The 20727-nt window shown below is 44.2% G+C and overlaps 4 protein-coding genes across 4 annotated transcripts; 1 reads left to right on the plus strand and 3 right to left on the minus strand.

Annotated features, from left to right (window-relative positions):
* Positions 1-579: 579 nt before the first annotated feature.
* On the minus strand, positions 580-2698 carry LOC108039237 (serine/arginine repetitive matrix protein 2-like). Its single transcript, XM_044460315.1, has 2 exons — positions 1428-2698; positions 580-1331 (listed from the first exon to the last, which is right to left on the minus strand). Exons 1-2 carry the CDS (start codon positions 2638-2640, stop codon positions 679-681), a joined length of 1866 nt encoding a protein of 621 aa, XP_044316250.1. The 5' UTR covers positions 2641-2698; the 3' UTR covers positions 580-678.
* A 1133-nt stretch (positions 2699-3831) lies between these two features.
* On the minus strand, positions 3832-9289 carry LOC123037791. The gene is made up of 2 exons (XM_044460219.1): positions 7844-9289; positions 3832-7788 (listed from the first exon to the last, which is right to left on the minus strand). Exons 1-2 carry the CDS (start codon positions 9047-9049, stop codon positions 7780-7782), a joined length of 1215 nt encoding a protein of 404 aa, XP_044316154.1. The 5' UTR covers positions 9050-9289; the 3' UTR covers positions 3832-7779.
* Positions 9290-11107: 1818 nt separating this feature from the next.
* Positions 11108-16589, plus strand: LOC108053950 (mucin-1-like). Its single transcript, XM_044460316.1, has 3 exons — positions 11108-11125; positions 14838-16009; positions 16184-16589. Exons 1-3 carry the CDS (start codon positions 11108-11110, stop codon positions 16587-16589), a joined length of 1596 nt encoding a protein of 531 aa, XP_044316251.1.
* On the minus strand, positions 16586-20341 carry LOC123037805 (helicase SRCAP-like). Its single transcript, XM_044460317.1, has 3 exons — positions 20309-20341; positions 16659-17931; positions 16586-16599 (listed from the first exon to the last, which is right to left on the minus strand). The coding sequence occupies exons 1-3, from the start codon at positions 20339-20341 to the stop codon at positions 16586-16588; spliced, it is 1320 nt and encodes a 439-aa protein (XP_044316252.1).
* Between the last annotated feature and the right edge of the window lie 386 nt (positions 20342-20727).

Here is a 20727-nt window from a genome sequence, read left to right on the forward strand (position 1 = left end):
CCTTTTGTTCCTATGGGAGCTATTGGATATAGACGTCCGATCGTCACGCGCTTTTACCCTGATCAAGGTATGCATAAAAAAATACGATTTGGAAAGATTTATGTCAATAGCTTTTACACTGCGCGAAATATCTTCCATTCTTGCAAGTTATATCCGATTGTTCCTATGGGAGCTATAGGATATAGACATCCGATCGGGGCGGTTTTCAAACTTGATCTGCGTACACTTGTTTTAGGACGAGTGTGAAAGTTTCAGATCGCTAGCTTTTAAACTGAGCTCGCAAACGGTATTGAAACAGACGGACAGACGGACAGACGGACAGACGGACATGGCTATATCGACTCCCCTATTGATCCTGATCAAGAATATATATACTTTATGGGGTCGGAAACGTCTCCTTCACTGCGTTACAAACTTCTGACCAAAATTATAATACCCTCTGCAAGGGTATAAACAATATATCGGCGGTGACACCTTTTTCAGGAATATTCTTCAAGGGTATATCAACTTCGGTTCTTGTTTGTTTTTGAAATTGGGAAATTATCTTTAAAGGCCCCAAAAAACAAATCACCAACCACATTTTGTTCAACGGAATCTTTATTTGTATGGGACTGGCTGACTTCGCTGTCATTTATCTGGCTCTTCCTACAGTGTGTCCTCGTCCACAGTGCGACCTGCCTAAGGCGAACGCGAAGCATGGCGGTGGTAATGCGAGCGGCCGCGTGAAAAGGGGGAACGGGAGGGGGTGCGGTAGCGGCGGTTGTAGCGCGATCCCGACTTGCACTGCGAGCGGGAACTTGAGCGGGAACGGGTGCGGGAGCGGGAGCGGGAGAAGCTCGGCGAACGGGATCGGGACAGGAAGCGCGGTAGGGAGCGGGAGCTGGAGCGAGAGCGGGACGGCGAGTGGCGGCGCTGGCGGCGATTCACCGGCGAGTAGCGGCGGTAGTCGCGCCACGGAGCCTTCAGCATGCTCTCCTGGAAGGCGGACACCGTGATCCGCTTGCCGTCGATCAGGCCGCCGTTCATGTGCTTGATGGCGCAGGCGCAGTCCTCGGGACGGGCGTACTCCACGAAGGCGTAGCCACGCCCCAGGCGCACCTGGTAGCGGTCCATGGGAAAGTCGACGGCGGTGAGGGCGCCAAAGTGGCCGAAGATCTCGGTGATGTGCTCCTTGGTCACCTGGCGGGTGAGTCCTTTGATGTGGAGACGCACAATGCGGGCGGGCTGGCGGAATCTGAAGGTGGGCTTGCCATTGCGGTAAGCCACTTGGCTGCCCTCGGCGTCGGGATCATCAAAGGGGTCCTCTCTGGTCGCTCCACCACCTCCTTCTCCTCCTCGGCCTCCTCCTTCTTCTCCTCTTCTTCCTCCTCTTCCTCCCCCTCCTCCTCCCCCTCCTTCTGCTGATCCTCCTGATCCTTCGAAACTACGATTGCGCCGCTGTTTCCACTTGCAGCCATCACTTCGCTCATCATCCCACTGACGCTTTGGCGTGGAAGGTCCACGACGCGGTCGCTCATTGTTGGAAGTCCCAATCTTGCTGGTCTCCGGATTCTTGCTGAGGGTGCGGGGTTTGACATTGAAGTGCCTCGAACTGGGATTAACAGGCTTTGCCAGAGCTTTCGAAGAGGAGCTGGCCTCCGGGGTCTTGACCTGGTTGGCGGACTTGCTGGCCATGGCATTGGCAAGGGGTATCTTCGTGCTAGAGGATCGGGCACCGCCAACCTTGATTTTGCCTTCAGAAGAATTGCCCATCGACTGGCCATCACTGGGCATGGTTATGGGGGTTGGAGCGGTAGTGGGAGTGGCGGTGCTCTTGGTGACGGTGACGGTCCTCGACTGGAAGACGCCCTGGCTGTGGCTACTGGTAGCTGGGATGAGGTTCTGCAAGCCGGAACCGGAGCTGCGCACGCGCGTCTTGCGGTGATGATGCTCCATGGGCACCGCTTGGGGAGCTGGCTTGGCCACCGGAGCATGAGTATGACCAGGAGCAGGAACAGGAGCAGGGGCTAGAGCGGGAGCCGGCACAGGCTGCGGATGCGGTTGCGGATGTGGATGCGTGGCGAGGACGGCCGGAATGGGAGCCGGCACGGGCAGGGGAATGGGATCCGGTATCAGGATGGCCTGCGTGGATGGGGACTCCTCCTTGATCACAAGTGGCGCCTTGGCGGTGGAGGAGGCGCCGCGACGCCCCTTCCTGGAGGAGCGCTTCGTGGAGCGGCCGTGTGCGGAGCGATGGTGGCGGCTGCCACGCCCACGTCGGCGGTGCGAGTGGCGCGAGGGGTGGTGGTGGCGCCGATGGCGGTGATAGTGCCGATGGCGGCAGCAGGAGGGCTTCTTGGTGGAGCCCTCCGGCTCCTCATTGCTTTCGCTGGACGAGGAGCTGCTGCTGGTGGAGCTGGTGGAGCTGGAGAACCTCGAGGATGCGGTGGAGCTGAAACTAGAGTCCGAGTAGCTGGACTCGCTGTCGCCCCAATCGCTGCTCTCCGTGGCGATCGAGGGGGTGGGCGACGAGTTCCTCACGCTTGGACCAGCTCCTCTGCCTCCCCCGGCGGGGATTACCTCCTTGCCATCCTTGCGCCCCCGGCGATCCTTCCTCTGCCGCTTTGTTGGCGGCTCAACCCCGTCCTTCTCCTTGGGCATCTCTTAAGCCTGATCTCTTGCACTGCGAACAAATTTAGCTGCTGGTGAGTTGCTCACACGTCGGGTGACTGCTGCCAAATGAAAATTGGCAAAGGGCAAATGGCGACAACTGTCATCCAGAAAAATTTTAAGTGACCAGGAGGATCTGGATTGCCACCTAACAGTTGGGATGGAATCTACATCTCTGTGCCAATAAATTGCTGAATCTTTGAACACTACTGTTTAATCGATTAAAAGCGTTCTAATAGAAGTGAAAAGGTATCATCTGGTAACAATCCAAAACAAGAAAGGAAAGCTAACTTCGGGCGGAGCCGAAGTTGATATACCCTTGCAGAATATTCTGTAAATTATATTCTCCAAAACTATTCATATTCTTAATATTCATCAAAAATCCCAACTTCCTAACTTTACAAACACCAAAGTTATGGCATTTCCGATTAGTCATGCATATGGCAGCTGTAGGATATAGTCGGCCGATCCCGGCCAACAGAATATTCTGCAAGGGTATATTAACTTCGGCTCCGCCCGAAGTTAGCTTTCCTTTTTTGTTTTCCCTCAAAATAAAACTTATTAGTACTTCAGGCTTTTGGGTTCGATTTTTACCGGTTTTGTCACATATCCTTTTAAAGGGATACCCTTAAAATTGTTTGAAAAATTTGCCAGCGTCTTTAATGACAAACAATTTTCTAAAACGCTTATGGGAAAGTTATTAAACATTCTATCACTAGTAAATTTAGTTATCGAAGATCAAAACTAGTTCGTACGAGTTAAAACATTTAATACGCATAAAAACTGTCGAGAAACTTAATGTAAAACAAGAGAGAACGCTATAGTCGCGGACAGACAGACGGACAGACGGACATGGCTAGATCGACTCGGCTAGTGATCCTGAACAAGAATATATATACTTTATAGGGTCGGAAACGCTTCCTTCTACCTGTTACATACTTTTGCACGAATACAATATACCCTTTTACTCTACGAGTAACGGGTATAAAAAGTGGCCAAAAAACAACAAAATAAGACAATTTTTGCAAGACGAAGTTTACAACAAGTTTTTAGACGGTATATATTTATTCATTAGCTCAATATCTATAGACACGATATATTGCCCAGTAATGGTAAGAAGTTATTCGGAAACTATACCCTCTGCAAGGGTATTAATAAAACAAGTTGGGTTTTGAAGGCAATGCTTTTGATAAACAGAAAGGGCGAAAGAACTGTATTCGAGTATAACCATAACAATTGTATCTATAGTAGCTATTGTATCAGGAATAGTTTGTCTCTTTATTTTAATTTATTTATTTCTCACACACGTCGTCGTTACTTTCTGGTTCGATCGAGAGTGAGTTTCGCTGCACGCAGGCAGCTCTCTCTGGCGTTCTCTTGAGAGAGAGGGATAGCACCTCTCTTGAAAGAGATAGCCACTGCTCTAATAATGTGGCCAGCTTATATATATTATACTTGGCCTGTTACAACTCGGCCATCCTGGCTTTGAGATAGCCCACTATCTCGGCGTTACAACATATCTTAAGCTAAGTCTTAGAAGTAGTTAACAATTTTGTACAATTTTTTTTCTTATAATTTCAGTCTTATTATCAGTATTTTTATTCTATTTAATTGATTAAGATTTATTTTCATCTTTTATCCAATGCCGAATATTACTTGCGCTCCAAACACCTTGGTATGGATTCCGAGATAACTGAAACCCGTCGATGTCCTTTAATAAAAATCTGTCATTTCTTAAAACTTTTCCAATAATGTATGGTCCTTTGTGCTTCGGTATAAGCTTTCTCGAAACCCCTGCAGTACTATCAAAATTCTTTACCATGACATAATCTCCTTCTCTATATTCTGTATTAATCTTCCTTTTCGCATTGTAATAGGCTTCGTTTTTTGTTTGAGATTTTATTTGGTTTTCTTCCGCGTTCTGCCTAATCTGTTCTAAATTTTGTCTATTATCTTCAATCTTTTCTTCCTCTCCTAATTTTTCCTTTAATTCATCACTATTTTCTCCTCTCTGAGCTATTCCAAATAAGGTTTCACTAGGAAGCTGTTTGATGCTGCTATGAAGTGTATTGTTTAACGAGTACTCCACTTTTTCAATAATTACATCCCAATGTAATCCTCTCTCTGGTTCCGATAGTTTTGCAATCATCGGTCCCAAACTCCTATTTACTCGCTCAACTTGCCCATTAGCCTGTGGTGACCCTGTAGCAATTTTAATGTGCTTTATGTTTCTTTCCTCGGTAAAGTTTGTAAAATCCGTTGACGTAAAACAACTCCCACGATCCGAAATAATACACTTTGGTCTGCTGTATGACCGAAAGTAGTCTGTTAAAGCACTCATAACTTCTTTTGTATTCGTTGTTTTTGTTGTATAAAGCCTAACAAACTTCGTGAATGCATCTATTACCACTAAGATATGCTTTTTTACTCTACTATTATCTACTGGCCCATAGTGATCAATATGAATAACATCAAATGGTCTATTCCCTTTGGGGATACTGTGCAGCGCTCCCTCTCCTTTGCCTAATTTAGGAGAGAAAGCTATACACTTCAAACAGTTCTGAATGTGATCACAAACCTTTTGTTTCATGCCCGGGAACCAATAACTTTTACTAATCGCATCTAACATCTTATCCCTTCCAATGTGACCTAATTCGTCATGATATTTATACATCACGTGTTCCTCCATTCTATTTGGTACATAAAACAGTAACTTGTTATTATTATTCTTTCTATATATAACCCCGTTCCTCATTTCAAACCACTTATGCTCTCCGTTTTCTAAAATTTCCCTAATTTCTTGTACCTTACTATCTCTTGACTGACAAATTACCAAATTATTCTCAAACGTATTTGCCTCTATTATCATTACATTATTACATCTGCTAAGTGCATCAACATGCTGCATTTGTTTTCCTGCCCTGTGTTTTAATTCATAATCGAATTCTTGTAATTCTAAAGCCCACCTTGCAATTCGTGGGTTTAAATCTACCTTATTCAACGTTAATGTTAGAGAATTACAATCTGTAACAATCTTGAACCGTTTCCCTTGTAAATATATCCTAAACCTTCTAAGTGCATAAATAATGGCTAACGTCTCTAATTCAAAGCTATGGTATTTAGCTTCAGTCGATGTTGATCTTTTCGAAAAATAAAAAATCGGATGCAACTTCTTGTCTTCCTTTCTCTGAAACAGTACAGCCCCAAACCCTAACGCACTCGCATCGCAGTGGAGCTCAATTTCATCCTTGTAATCATATAAAGCTAACACCGGGGCTGCAACTAATTTATCTTTCAACAGTGTGAAACAAGCTAACTCTTCATTTCCAAATTCAAACGTCCTATCTTTCCTCAGTAAATCATATAATGGTTTCGCCAATATCGAAAAGTCCTTTATAAAGCGGCGAAAGTAAGAACAAAGACCTAAGAAACTTTGTACAGCTTGCACTTTATTTGGCATAGGAAAGCTCTTTATAGCTTCTAATCCCCTCTCATCAGCTTTTATTCCTTCATTTGAAATTAGAAAACCTAAATATTTTACCTTATTTTGAAGAAACTTGCATTTATCCATTCTTAGTTCTAATTTATTCTCCACTAATCTCCTAAATACTTCTACTAATATTCCTAAATGTTCTTCAATACTCTGGCTTGCAATTAAAATGTCATCCATATATATTATCACCTTATTATCACGAATCATATCAGAAAAAATATCATTTACAAATCTTTGAAATACCTGGGGAGCCGTCTTCAAACCCATTGGCATTCGCAAAAACTCAAATTGCCCTAGCGGCGTTGTAAAAGATGTGTACTTCACTGACTCTTTGTTCACGAAAACGTGGAAGTACCCATTCTTTAAATCTAATTTTGTAAAAACCGATTTTCCCACCAATTTATCTAACAAATCGTCAATTAAGGGGATAGGATAATTATCTTTAGCCATAATTTTATTCAACCGTCTGAAATCAATGCACAACCTAAACTCCCCAGTCTTTTTCTTCACTAAAACGATCGGAGATGCGTATTCCGATTTACTACTCTGAATAATTCCTTTTTCTAAGTATTCATCTAACAATTTCTGTAATGCCTCTTTTTCATTATAAGACAGTCTTCTAGGTGCACAACTAAATGGTTTTGTGTTCTCTAAAATAATATTCAACTCACATTTAACTCTAGGACTTTCAGGTCGCAATACTTTAATATAATTTTCCTCTAATGATTCAATAAACTTCATTTGATCCTTATAACTAACCTGATCCCCGATATTGTAAGCCATTTCTTTAGTCTCATCTTCTAAAATGTTTATTTCTAACATTTCACTTTCAAAATTATCCTCTATGCTCTTTCCTAAACTACCTGAACCTAAAGCTTCTTCATACAATACATTATCTAAATCCTTCTCACCTAAATCATCATCGCCTAAACATATGTCAAAACTCTTCTCCCCTAAACCTGTACCTAAATTGTTCCCGCCTAAATTTTTACCTAAACTGTTTTTATCTAAACTTTTTCCACCTAAATGTGTACCTAAACTTTTCTCACCTAAACTCTTTTCACCTAAAGATGTACCTAAATTGTTGTCACCTAAATGATTGGCTAAATTTTCCTCAACTAAACTTGTACCTACATTTTTCTTGCCTAAACTCTTTTCACCTAACTTTGTACCTAAACTTTTACCTAAACTCTTCTCACCTAACTTTTTACCTAAACTCTTTTCACCTAACTTTGTACCTAAACTTTTACCTAAACTCTCTTCGCCCTCCGAATCGGTTTCAAATTTCCTAATTTCCATACAATTATTAGAAATTACTTTATCTTCCGCTTTCTTCTCAACTTCGGTTTCAATACACTCTACAGTAACCATTTTCAGCGCATCTAAATCAATTTTTAAATCGCAAGCACCCATAAAATCTCTACCCAGCACAATGTTACATCCCATAGATTCGTCAGCCACTACAATTAAGTTAAACCAAATCTTTATTTCATTTTTAAATATAAAACATAATATTCTACCATAACTCCTTAATAAGCTTTTGTTTAGGCCAAAGTATTCCTCTTCTTGAGGTTTTAATTTAATGTTTACTGGTAAGTATGAACGTTTTATTAATGACACCGGGCTTCCCGAATCTATCAGGCATTCTGTAACAATGGGCTGGTTAGGATTTTCAATACTAAAAATTTTAAATAATCTTACATATTTATTCTCGACCTTCTTCTTGTTTTGGGGACATTCAACCAAGCGGTGATCTTTTGCGCCACAACCATAGCATGATCCTGGCGGTCTTATCGGCTTGGTGCATTCCCTCTTCCAGTGCCCTTTTGCGTTGCAGTTGAAACAACGTGTCTCGCTGTTTCCTGGATCCGTCCTTGGTGTTGCCCCTTTAGTTGTTGTTGCCCTTTTCGGCAGCATGATGTCCGCAAAAGCACGAAGCATACGCTCCGGGCTATCAAAACATTGAAGCTTGGCCTGTGTACGCAATCCTAGGGCTGGAATGCCCTCCACAAGTCCGTCCAAAAGCTCATCCACCTCCATGCTGACCTCTCGAGCAAGTCGACACTTTTCATCAAAGTAAAAAGCAAATTTTTCGGTTGGCATCCAGATACGCGCCTCAAACTTGCGCCTTAATGCAGCCTTCGATTCGACGCCCCCGAAAGCTAGCTGCAGTTGTTCAAGCAGCTCATTCGTCGGCTTGGCGAAACGTCCTTCATCCGCATGCAACCACTGCAAGGCACTGCCTTTTAACTTGCTGATCAGCAAGATACGTTGTTGCAAGTCTGAAAGGCTATATAGAGCCGATATATTGCCCCATTGAGCGATCCAGGATCGAACAGGCACTTTACCGGTGAAGTCCATCAACATTTCCTTGGCCATGTTAAATCCTGATGACGAAAACCCACCACCAGACGATGCCATTTCGTCATAAACGGCGCTGCCGTCGTCTCTGCCTCTGCCGCCATTGCCTTCTCTGCCACCGCCTTCTCTGCCACCGCTGTCTCTGCCGTCGCCGTCTCTGCCGCCGTTGTCTCTGTCGCCGCCGCTGTTTCGCCGTTGCTCGTTCTGTTGAAACGCATTTTCGCCTCCTCTGCCTCCGTTATTTCGGTTGCCACCAGCGCTGTTGATCTGGTAGTTTAAGTTTTCTAGAATTTTCTGAGCCCTCGAAATTTCGGCTCGCAAATTTTCCAAAGTCTCAGCGTCCACTTCCAGCTCACTGCGATTCTCGTCAACATTTTCCAATTCAGCTTGCTCCACAAGGTTCTCGGGCGCCCTTCCGCGAATTTCTTCCGGAACGCTGCAAAGCCGAGCAAAAAGTTCCGATTTGGTGCCCTTCGTCGACAGATTTAGAAGCTCCAACCACTTTTTTAATTGGATAACTGTCACTTCCGATATGTTTATATCCATATTTTTATTTATTATTATAGGCGTTCTCAGTTGATAAAAAAAAGTTTTTTATGAATCCCACTTCTGAGATTGTATCAGGAATAGTTTGTCTCTTTATTTTAATTTATTTATTTCTCACACACGTCGTCGTTACTTTCTGGTTCGATCGAGAGTGAGTTTCGCTGCACGCAGGCAGCTCTCTCTGGCGTTCTCTTGAGAGAGAGGGATAGCACCTCTCTTGAAAGAGATAGCCACTGCTCTAATAATGTGGCCAGCTTATATATATTATACTTGGCCTGTTACACTATGTAAAATAAATGTCTAATTCTAATTTATATAGTTACGACCATTAGTGAATGTGTTGAAAAACAACAAAGCTATCTCTCTTTTTTCCTATTAATTATTAACGATCGAGCTTTTGAGATTAACAAACTTTTTTATAAAGCAAACCAAAAGCAAACCCATTTTAAATCTTTATAATTAATACTTATGCTTATTTTAATGAACACAAAACTATGCTAAGCCAATATTATTATACCCTTGCAGAGGGTATTATAATTTCAGTCAAAAGTCGATCTAGCCATGTCCGTCTGTCCGTCCGTCCGTCCGTTTCTACACAAACTAGTTCCTCAGGTTTAAAGCTATCTGCTTGAAACTTTCCCAAAAGTTGTCTTTTTATTGCAGGTAGTATATAAGTCGGAACGAGCCGGATCGGGCAACTATATCATATAGCTGCCATATAACTGAACGATCGGAAAAGCCATAACTTTGGTGTTTTTAAAGTTAGGAAGAAGGGATTTTCTATGATCTTTATTTTTGGCCAAATTATCCGACCTACCGAATTTCATAATAATCGGACGACTATATCCTATAGCCGACATATAACTGATTGATCGGAAGTGCCATATCTTTGGTGTTTATACTATATCCTATAGCCGCCTTATAACTGATTGATCGGAAGTGCCATATCTTTGGTGTTGTAAAGTTAAGAAGTTGGGATTTTCTATGGGTTTTATTTTTGGCCAATCAATCCGACATACCAAATTTCATAACGATCGGCCGACTATATCTTATAGCTGCCATATAACTTAACGATTGGAAATGCCATAACTTTGGTGTTTTTAAAATTAGGAAATTGGGACTTTTTATGAGTATTAAGAATGCATCAAATTAATCATTTTGAAGAATATAATTTACAGAATATTCTGCAAGGGTATATCAACTTCGGCTCCGTCCGAAGTTAGCTTTCCTTTCTTGTTATGACTAATTCTTTTAGACCTTTTTTAAGTAAAATTGAAACATAATCTTGGTAAATAATTTTTAATTTAGTTTATTTATTGTATTTCATTTAATTAAAAAAAAAATAATTGTTGGTCAGAGTGCGTTACGTGGAGTATAGCTTAGATCGGGTGTCAGAACTGTGTGCCAACACAAAAGTCGTATGAGGACTACTCCAGGTCATGGTACATCAAACAACAACTGCTCATATGAAATATATGTTTGATATGGTCATGGTATTAAACTCTTTAATAGTAATTAAAACAAATACTTCTCAAATAAAATATATGTATAATTTTGAAATGGGAATAAAATAAGAAACAACACAGCAAATTGTTTATATCCTTTCCCTGATCGTTCCTATTGAAGCTATATGATATAGTGAATCGATCTGGCCTTAAAACGGAGAGACTAGCTAAATTGTCAATCTTATTTTGTGGTGTTACATGTTGGTTTACAGATTGCGTGGGGAAAAAAAATGTAAATCATCAATAAACATTATTTATCCCTTTTATTTTTTGGAACAAAATTATTCTTCAAGATGTTTATTTTTTGTGTTTAAAAATAAACATTATTCTTTATGAATATTATTAACATAAAACATATTCAATAATTTGTTACTTTTAAAATAAATCTTCAAATAATTATGTTCCTTGAATTTATATTTTTTTCTTTTATATAAAATATTTCATTGGCGCTTGAATGTGTTAAGGATGTGTTAAGGATGCTAAGATGCTTAAAAAATATCTAAAAACAAACGATATACTCTTCATGGGTATATATTATTATACGTTTAACAAAATGCATCAGCCATTTCCTGTGAGCTTTGGAGACAAATCGTAATTTTTATTCGTACTGCATATTTAACACGTATTAATATTTCATGGTATATGACAAATTAATATAATGTTATCAATATAATTGATAATGGAAATTTGCACCATTATCAAAAGTGGGCAGAGAAATTCGACATTATTGCTGTTGTTGCCGGTGAAATAATTTCTATTGTCAGCGACACTTTTTTTGCCCGCGCGACATTGATCGGTTTAATGACGCGAAGCCGCAATAAATATTCAGCATTAATATTTGACAGCATATTAAATACAGCCAGTGCCATCACATTTCCAGGCCAACTTTCGTCATCGGGTTAAAGCCAACACTGACTTTAAATAAAAAGCAATGGTCCGTTTTTGTTTCACTCTAGCCAACTGCTGCCATTGTGAGACTTGACTTCCCCCTTTCTCTTTGATATGGTATGCTTTTTGTCCTGCCCTCTTTCGTATGCAGTGGTTTTTTGCCATTCCCACCCATCTGCCTTCTTCGCCCAGGACACAGTTTCGCAGGAGTTGTCGAACCGCCACAATTATGAGGAACCGCCTGACCTGACAAATGTTGCCAAATCAAATAGTTCGTATTTACTTTTGAAATGGATTGTGGCGTCTAATGAGGACTTAGTTTGGGAAACAATTTGTTTGATTAGAAGGCCACTTTCCCGACAGTTGGGACTGCAACCACCGAAAGCTTTCGTCTAGTGAGGTCAGTTTCCAGGAGAGCTTTTTCGAACTCGATTCGTGTAAAGTAAGGTCAGTGTGTTTGTACAAATTTTACAAACGAAAGAAGGAAGGGTATTGCATTGCAGAATTGCAATAGCTTGCCAAGAAACTTCAGTAAACTAATCATTTTTTTTAAGGAAATGTTAAACATTTTTTAAACTAAGTCCGGTTTTATATACTATATTTACCGCTGACTTGCCGTACCCTTGGAACCGGGTACCCTCTTTGCTGAATATGCTGATGATACAGCCTTTATTGCCAACTCAAGTCCCTCAAAACTTTTTGAACCTCTATGGCGAATGGACGAATAGAACATTTCGATAAGCCGGAAGTCCCAGGCACTCCAACTTCTCTTTTAAAAGTAAAATCCTCCCAAGAGTAAAGCTATACCGCAATCTTTACAAACGACTTACTTACGTGGATTGGATACTTAAAGGAACAAGTAAACTCAGCCTCAGCAACAAGATGTTTACTTCCAATTATGGGGTACTGCTTCAGACTCAAATGTCATGAAGGTCCAAAGAGTGGAAAGAGTAGTACTGTCTTGGTTATAGAATTGTTCCATTTTTTTTTATTTCTGTTATGTTTCATGTTTCTTTGTTATTTCCATGCTTTTTAAAGCCATTAAGTTGGTTATTCAACGCTTAAATAAATATTAGTACAAAAAACATCAATTACTGTTTTAAATTGTTACGAAAAATGCTTAGTAGTTGGATAATTATGGGCATTGATCAATTTGATCAAGCAAATTTAGTTGAGTGTAGATGTTTGTACCTACCCAGGTACATGGCAATTTAAAAAAACATCCATTAATTGCATTCAAATTTCTCAATCTTATAATACAATTCAACCCGTTTTCCCAAGATTACAAAATTTGGTTAAAATCGATTTACGGACAGATTGTGAAGCTTGCTGGCTTTGTAAAAAAAACATTTTAAACTAGAAGCGGAGTTTTACTACGTAAAACTACAATCAACCAGAACCGAATCTAAACTTGGCAATCCAAAGTTTCTGCTACAAAAAGTTAATATTCTATAAAACGGCTTTATTTCGATTTATTGATAAGTTATGATACATTTTGCAATCGTTTTGTTGGCAGCTTTATGATTTATTTTAAAAACTAAGACCTGAAATTGTTTAAAATTATTATAATGCTCTAAGAACATCGAAGTTATATTTTTTCATTTATTTTTCCAATTGTTTTGATCGTTTCGATTCGGCCTTCTCCAACTACTACCTTCACTAAAAATAAGGCTTTTGAACAACTTTAATCAAGGTGCCCTAAAACTGAGTGACTAGCTTGCGTAAAAAGTTAATAGGGTTGGAATTGTCCATAATATAATAACCTTTGAATGGGCATAATTATGAAAGGTACTATACAATTTTGTTTTCAGGGATTTCAACTGTACAATAATATACTTACTTTTCTGGAGTAAATTAAATGTTCGTTGTATAAAAACTAACTTGTGGATCTGTTGTCGCGACTTAAAGTATTATTTTTTTGGAAAGATGGTAAACTTTTCCAGTTTCATTCGAATTTCCCAGACGTATTCCGAGACTAATTTTCAAAAGAACATCACAGAATCTTTGTAAGTTCTGTAACTTCCAAAATCATAATCAATATCATATTCAAAGATGTTTTTAAATCTATAACTTAGTATATATATACACATATTTATACAATATCATATATTGTAAGATCTTATACATTAAGAAAAAATACTTATGTATAAATTCTTGGTTTTCTCTATTCCGCAAAGGTATATCAACATCGGATCCACCCGAAGCTAGCTTTCCTTTCTTGTTTAAATATATTTTCACTACTTATTTAAATAATAAGTATTAAGGAAATTCCTGTACTGTAGACAGCTAATAGTATTTTTATACCCTTGCAGAGGGTATTATAATTTAAGTCAAAAGTTTGCAACGCAGTGAAGGAGACATTTCCGACCCTATAAAGTATATATATTCTTGATCAGGATCACCTCCTGAGTTGATATAGCCATGTCCGTCTGTCCGTCTGTCCGTCCGTTTCTACGCAAACTAGTCCCTCAGTTTTAAAGCTATCTGCTTGAAACTTTCCCAAAAGTTGTCTTTCTATTGCAGGTAGTATATAAGTCGGAACGAGCCGGATCGGGCCACTATATCATATAGCTGCCATATAACTGAACGATCGGAAAAGCCATAACTTTGGTGTTTTTAAAGTTAGGAAGTTGGGATTTTCTATGGGTTTTATTTTTGGCTAATCAATCCGACCTACCAAATTTCATAAGGATCGGACGACTATATCCTATAGCCGCCATATAACTGATTGATCGAAAATGCCATAGCTTTGGTGTTTGTAAAGTTAGGAAGTTGGGATTTTCTATGGGTTTTATTTTTGGCCAATCAATCCGACCTACCAAATTTCATAAGGATCGGCCGACTATATCTTATAGCTCCCATATAACTGAACGATTGGAAATGACATAACTTTGGTGTTTTTAAAGTTAGGAAGTTGGGACATTTTATGAGTATTAAGAATACATCATATGAATAATTTTGGACAATATAATTTATAAAATATTCTGCAAGGGTATATCAACTTCGGCTCCGCCCGAAGTTAGCTTTCCTTTCTTGTTTTTGTTTGGATTTTTAAAAGATGATGATTGAACAGTAGTGTTCAAAGATTCAGCAATTCATTAGCACAGAGATGTAGATTCTATCCCAACTGTTAGGTGGCAATCCAGATCCTCCAATCTAGTAGCTTTGCCTGCTCACTTTGAATTTTCCTGGATGACAGTTGTCGCCATTTGCCATTTGCCCTTTCCCCATTTTCAATTGTGGCAGCAGTCACCCAACGTGTGAGCAACTCACCAGCAGCTCCGGAATATCGAAATTGTTTGCAATGTAAGAGTTCAGGTTGTGCAAGAGTTCAGATGCCCACGGAGAAGGGCAGCAAGGCGAAGGACGGGGTTTAGCCCCCCACAAAGCGGCAGAGGAAGGATCGCCGGGAGCGCAAGGATGGCAAGGAGGTAATCCCCGGCGGGGGAGGAGGAGGAGCTGGTCCAAGCGTGAGGAACAGGTCGTCCACCCCCTCGATCGCCACGGAGAGCAGCGATTGGGGCGACAGCGAGTCCAGCCACTCGGACTCTAGCTTCAGCTCCACCTTATCCTCGAGGTTCTCCAGCTACTCCAGCTCCACCAGCTCCACCAGCAGCAGCTCCTCGTCCAGCGAAAGCAATGAGGAGCCGGAGGGCTCCACCAAGAAGCCCTCCTGCTGCCGCCATCGGCACTATCACCGCCATCGGCGCCACCACCATCCCTCGCGCCACTCGCACCGCCGACGTGGGCGTGGCAGCCGCCACCATCGCTGCGCACACGGCCGCTCCACGAAGCGCTCCTCCAAGAAGGGGCGTCGCGGCGTAGCCTCCCCCACCGCCAAGGCGCCACTTGTGATCAAGGAGAAGTCCCCAGCCGCGCAGGCCATCCTGATACCGGATCCCATTCCCCTGCCCGTGCCGGCTCCCATTCCGGCCGTCCTCGCCACGCATCCACATCCGCAACCGCATCCGCAGCCTGTGCCGGCTCCCGCTCTAGCACCTGCTCCTGTTCCTGCTCCTGCTCCTGGTCATGCTCATGCTCCGGTGGCCAAGCCAGCTCCCCAAGCGGTGCCCATGGAGCATCATCACCGCAAGACGCGCGTGCGCAGCTCCGGTTCCGGCTTGCAGAACTTCATCCCAGCCACCAGCAGCCACAGCCAGACCGTCTTCCAGGCGAAGACCATCACCGTCACCGTCACCAAGAGCACCGCCACTCCCACTGCCGCTCCAACCGCCATAACCATGCCCAATGATGGCCAGTCGATGGGCTGTTCCTCGGAAGGCAAAATCAAGGTCGGCGGTGCCCGATCCTCCAGCACGAAGATACGCCTTGCCAATGCCATGGCCAGCAAGTCCGCCAACCAGGTCAATACCCCGGAGGCCAGCTCGTCTTCAAAAGCTCTGGCAAAGCCTGTTAATCCCAGTTCGAGGCACTTCAATGTCAAACCCCGCACCCTCAGCAAGAATCCGGAGACCAGCAAGATTGGGACTTCCAACAATGAGCGACCGCGTCGTGGACCTTCCACGCCAAAGCGTCAGTGGGATGATGAGCGAAGTGATGGCTGCAAGTGGAAACAGCGGCGCAATCGTAGTTTCGAAGGATCAGGAGGAATCGGAGGAGGGGGAGGAGGCGGAAGCGGAGGAAGAGGAGGAAGAAGAGGAGAAGGAGGAGGCCGTGGAGGAGGAGGAGGTGGTGGAGGAACCAGAGATGACCCCTTTGATGATCCCGACGCCGAGGGCAGCCAAGTGGCCTACCGCAATGGCAAGCCCACCTTCAGATTCCGCCAGCCCGCCCGCATTGTGCGCCTCCACATCAAAGGACTCACCCGCCAGGTGACCAAGGAGCACATCACCGAGATCTTCGGCCACTTTGGCGCCCTCACCGCCGTCGACTTTCCCATGGACCGCTACCAGGTGCGCCTGGGGCGTGGCTACGCCTTTGTGGAGTACGTCCGTCCCGAGGACTGCGCCAGCGCCATCAAGCACATGAACGGCGGCCTGATCGACGGCAAGCGGATCACGGTGTCCGCCTTCCAGGAGAGCATGCTGAAGGCTCCGTGGCGCGACTACCGCCGCTACTCGCCGGTGAATCGCCGCAACTCGCCGTCCCGCTATCATTACCAACGCCACGCGTCCCGTTCGCCTTAGGCAGGTCGCACTGTGGACGGGGACACACTGTGTCGGGATAATCGAAGGAGTCATCTCGGGTCCCTCCACCACCTCCACCACCTCCTTCTCGTCCTCCCCCTCCTCCTCCTCCCCCTCCTCCTCCTGATCCTCCTGATCCTACGAAACTACGATTGCGCCGCTGTTTCCACTTGCAGCCATCACTTCGCTCATCATCCCACTGACGCTTTGGCGTGGAAGGTCCACGACGCGGTCGCTCATTGTTGGAAGTCCCAATCTTGCTGGTCTCCGGATTCTTGCTGAGGGTGCGGGGTTTGACATTGAAGTGCCTCGAACTGGGATTAACAGGCTTTGCCAGAGCTTTTGAAGACGAGCTGGCCTCCGGGGTATTGACCTGGTTGGCGGACTTGCTGGCCATGGCATTGGCAAGGCGTATCTTCGTGCTGGAGGATCGGGCACCGCCGACCTTGATTTTGCCTTCCGAGGAACAGCCCATCGACTGGCCATCATTGGGCATGGTTATGGCGGTTGGAGCGGCAGTGGGAGTGGCGGTGCTCTTGGTGACGGTGACGGTGATGGTCTTCGCCTGGAAGACGGTCTGGCTGTGGCTGCTGGTGGCTGGGATGAAGTTCTGCAAGCCGGAACCGGAGCTGCGCACGCGCGTCTTGCGGTGATGATGCTCCATGGGCACCGCTTGGGGAGCTGGCTTGGCCACCGGAGCATGAGCATGACCAGGAGCAGGAGCAGGAACAGGAGCAGGTGCTAGAGCGGGAGCCGGCACAGGCTGCGGATGCGGTTGCGGATGTGGATGCGTGGCGAGGACGGCCGGAATGGGAGCCGGCACGGGCAGGGGAATGGGATCCGGTATCAGGATGGCCTGCGCGGCTGGGGACTTCTCCTTGATCACAAGTGGCGCCTTGGCGGTGGGGGAGGCTACGCCGCGACGCCCCTTCTTGGAGGAGCGCTTCGTGGAGCGGCCGTGTGCGCAGCGATGGTGGCGGCTGCCACGCCCACGTCGGCGGTGCGAGTGGCGCGAGGGATGGTGGTGGCGCCGATGGCGGTGATAGTGCCGATGGCGGCAGCAGGAGGGCTTCTTGGTGGAGCCCTCCGGCTCCTCATTGCTTTCGCTGGACGAGGAGCTGCTGCTGGTGGAGCTGGTGGAGCTGGAGTAGCTGGAGAACCTCGAGGATAAGGTGGAGCTGAAGCTAGAGTCCGAGTGGCTGGACTCGCTGTCGCCCCAATCGCTGCTCTCCGTGGCGATCGAGGGGGTGGACGACCTGTTCCTCACGCTTGGACCAGCTCCTCCTCCTCCCCCGCCGGGGATTACCTCCTTGCCATCCTTGCGCTCCCGGCGATCCTTCCTCTGCCGCTTTGTGGGGGGCTAAACCCCGTCCTTCGCCTTGCTGCCCTTCTCCGTGGGCATCTGAACTCTTGCACAACCTGAACTCTTACATTGCAAACAATTTCGATATTCCGGAGCTGCTGGTGAGTTGCTCACACGTTGGGTGACTGCTGCCACAATTGAAAATGGGGAAAGGGCAAATGGCAAATGGCGACAACTGTCATCCAGGAAAATTCAAAGTGAGCAGGCAAAGCTACTAGATTGGAGGATCTGGATTGCCACCTAACAGTTGGGATAGAATCTACATCTCTGTGCTAATGAATTGCTGAATCTTTGAACACTACTGTTCAATCATCATCTTTTAAAAATCCAAACAAAAACAAGAAAGGAAAGCTAACTTCGGGCGGAGCCGAAGTTGATATACCCTTGCAGAATATTTTATAAATTATATTGTCCAAAATTATTCATATGATGTATTCTTAATACTCATAAAATGTCCCAACTTCCTAACTTTAAAAACACCAAAGTTATGTCATTTCCAATCGTTCAGTTATATGGGAGCTATAAGATATAGTCGGCCGATCCTTATGAAATTTGGTAGGTCGGATTGATTGGCCAAAAATAAAACCCATAGAAAATCCCAACTTCCTAACTTTACAAACACCAAAGCTATGGCATTTCCGATCAATCAGTTATATGGCGGCTATAGGATATAGTCGGCCGTTCCGACTTATATACTGCGTGCAAAGGAGCAAAGGGTGTGTGCAAAGTTTCAATTCGATATCTTTAAAACTGAGAGACTAGTTCGCGTATAAACAGACAGACGGACAGACGGACATGCTTATATCAACTCAGGACGCGATCCTGATCAAGAATATATATACCTTATACGGTCGGAGATGTCTCCTTCACTGCGTTGCACACTTTTGACCAAAATTATAATACCCTCTGCACGGGTATTGTATGGCAGCTATATGATATTGTTGTCCGATTTAAATTTAATTAAAACCGTTATTCCATAATACTTAAATATTACCAAATCCCAAAGAACGGACAAACGGACGGACATGACTAGATCGACTCTACTAGTGATGCTGATGAAGAATATATATGCTTTATAGGGTCGGAAATGTCACCTTCACCGCGTTGCAAACATTTGACTGAAATTAGAATACCCTCTGCAAGGGCACAAAAAAATGTTAATTGTATTATTCCTACATTATTTACATTTGAAATTTGCAGGAAGTGGGTATCCGTTTAGCAACACTTAGTAACAACTGTCTAACATGTCAGTTGTTGCTCGTTTAATTGTATTTCTAAATATCAATTATCTTCGAATAATGTCAAACAAACTTAAACAACCTTACTTACAATATAAACATTACATCGGCGGTGACCCCGTCGTCCTGAACAAGGCACTATTGTAAACCAACCATTCGATCCCGAGATTTAGTCCGAGAACCAACGGGTTTCGGCCAAAAGTGCACCGACAGCAGCAGGGGGGAGGGCCTGATCGCGTTGCGCAGCGCTTTCGCTTCAACCTGCCCCGCGGAGCGCACCCCCCCTTAAAGTTGACCGTCACCAAGACGAACATAACACTCCTGCCCAGAAAGGGCGTTCGGTTGCAAGTCGATCCGGTGGAGTCGCGCCTAATGTAAACACAATTCGAAACGGGAATAAACAACACAGCCTGCCGTTCCGTCAGCAGAATATTCAATTAAATTCGTCCATTCGACGGTCGAAACCAAAATTTATAGCAGCCGCAAACGCCCCCTTACCGCCCGACCCCCTCGCCCCCCTCCACCACCCAAGGCTATGGCTCAGTTATCCCAGAAGCCGACACCATGGGCATTAAATCAACACAAGCGACACAGGTTGAGGTGTGTGTGTGTGTGTGTGTGTGGAGAGGGGGAGGGGGAGTGGGGCCTTGGGCAGCCATGTGAGCCGACCAAAAGCCATTGCGGTTCAGTTTGATGCACTTCTCCGATGGCCAACAGCCCGACACCCCGCCACCCCCTCAATCACCTCCTCCGAGGAGTGTGTGTGAGTTGCCTGCGCAAATCCAAACATTTACAATATTTTGCTAATTAGCAAAATATGTGTGAATAATGCATCTGGCAAGGGGTGGGCGGGGTCAGGGGGCGGTGTACGGGGTACGGGGTACGGGGGCAGTCGAGTGGAGCATCCTGCAGGTGTCATATTAAATTTATGACTGGAGCTGCCCACACAATCAGGAGACACTCATGTGGACTCATGAGAAACTGTGACAAGTGGCAGCAGTGGACAGTCTCAACATTTTGGCCATTTTGGTGATTAGTTGTGGGCAAGCAAGAGCTTCACTGCCGGCATAATGAGCGGCATCAATCAATAAATGGAAAAGGATCGAAAGTCGGCTCACAGATTTATACACGAGCTTTGGAATTGTGGTCATTGTGGGTTATGGGGCTGTTCAGGAAGTGCACCTTAGTTGAAAACTGGGTATTTTGTATCACCTCGAAACACTTAATAATTAAATACACTATATTTCTCACCTATAACAACAAAATGTATGACGCATTTTATGAGCTGCTATTCTTATTTCACTTGCTTATCAAAATCGTCGCAGTCTTTTTCACAAACTTAAAGTACACAACCCGCTGAGTTCCAAAACCCGCAAGACCCGACTTCACAATTACGGGCCACGAATTTAACTGATCCAATCCCCGGTTTTTGTGAGCTGATTCAGATGTCCAAGTGCGTGTTGTCATATGTATAAACAATCATAAACATAAGAGAGTGCGATTTTCACTTAAAGTGAGGAAGAGATGTTGGGAGAGC

The sequence above is a fragment of the Drosophila rhopaloa genome, unplaced genomic scaffold, assembly GCF_018152115.1.
Source record: "Drosophila rhopaloa isolate 14029-0021.01 unplaced genomic scaffold, ASM1815211v1 contig_2, whole genome shotgun sequence".
Classification (NCBI taxonomy): domain Eukaryota; kingdom Metazoa; phylum Arthropoda; class Insecta; order Diptera; family Drosophilidae; genus Drosophila; species Drosophila rhopaloa.

Bases quoted from the DNA above. Each gene is read 5' to 3' on its own strand.
- LOC123037791 (XM_044460219.1), bottom strand. From the start codon at position 9,049: ATGGATATAAACATATCGGAAGTGACAGTTATCCAATTAAAAAAGTGG.
- LOC108039237 (XM_044460315.1), bottom strand. From the start codon at position 2,640: ATGCCCAAGGAGAAGGACGGGGTTGAGCCGCCAACAAAGCGGCAGAGG. The intron at 1,332-1,427 runs GTAGTTTCGAAG...GAGGCCGAGGAG, and splicing joins GTGGAAACAGCGGCGCAATC to GAGAAGGAGGTGGTGGAGCG.
- LOC108053950 (XM_044460316.1), top strand. The intron at 16,010-16,183 runs GTGGAAACAGCG...CGCCGAGGGCAG, and splicing joins GAGCGAAGTGATGGCTGCAA to CCAAGTGGCCTACCGCAATG.
- LOC123037805 (XM_044460317.1), bottom strand. From the start codon at position 20,341: ATGACCACAATTCCAAAGCTCGTGTATAAATCT. The intron at 17,932-20,308 runs GTGAGCCGACTT...ACAAAGCGGCAG, and splicing joins CAAAGCTCGTGTATAAATCT to AGGAAGGATCGCCGGGAGCG.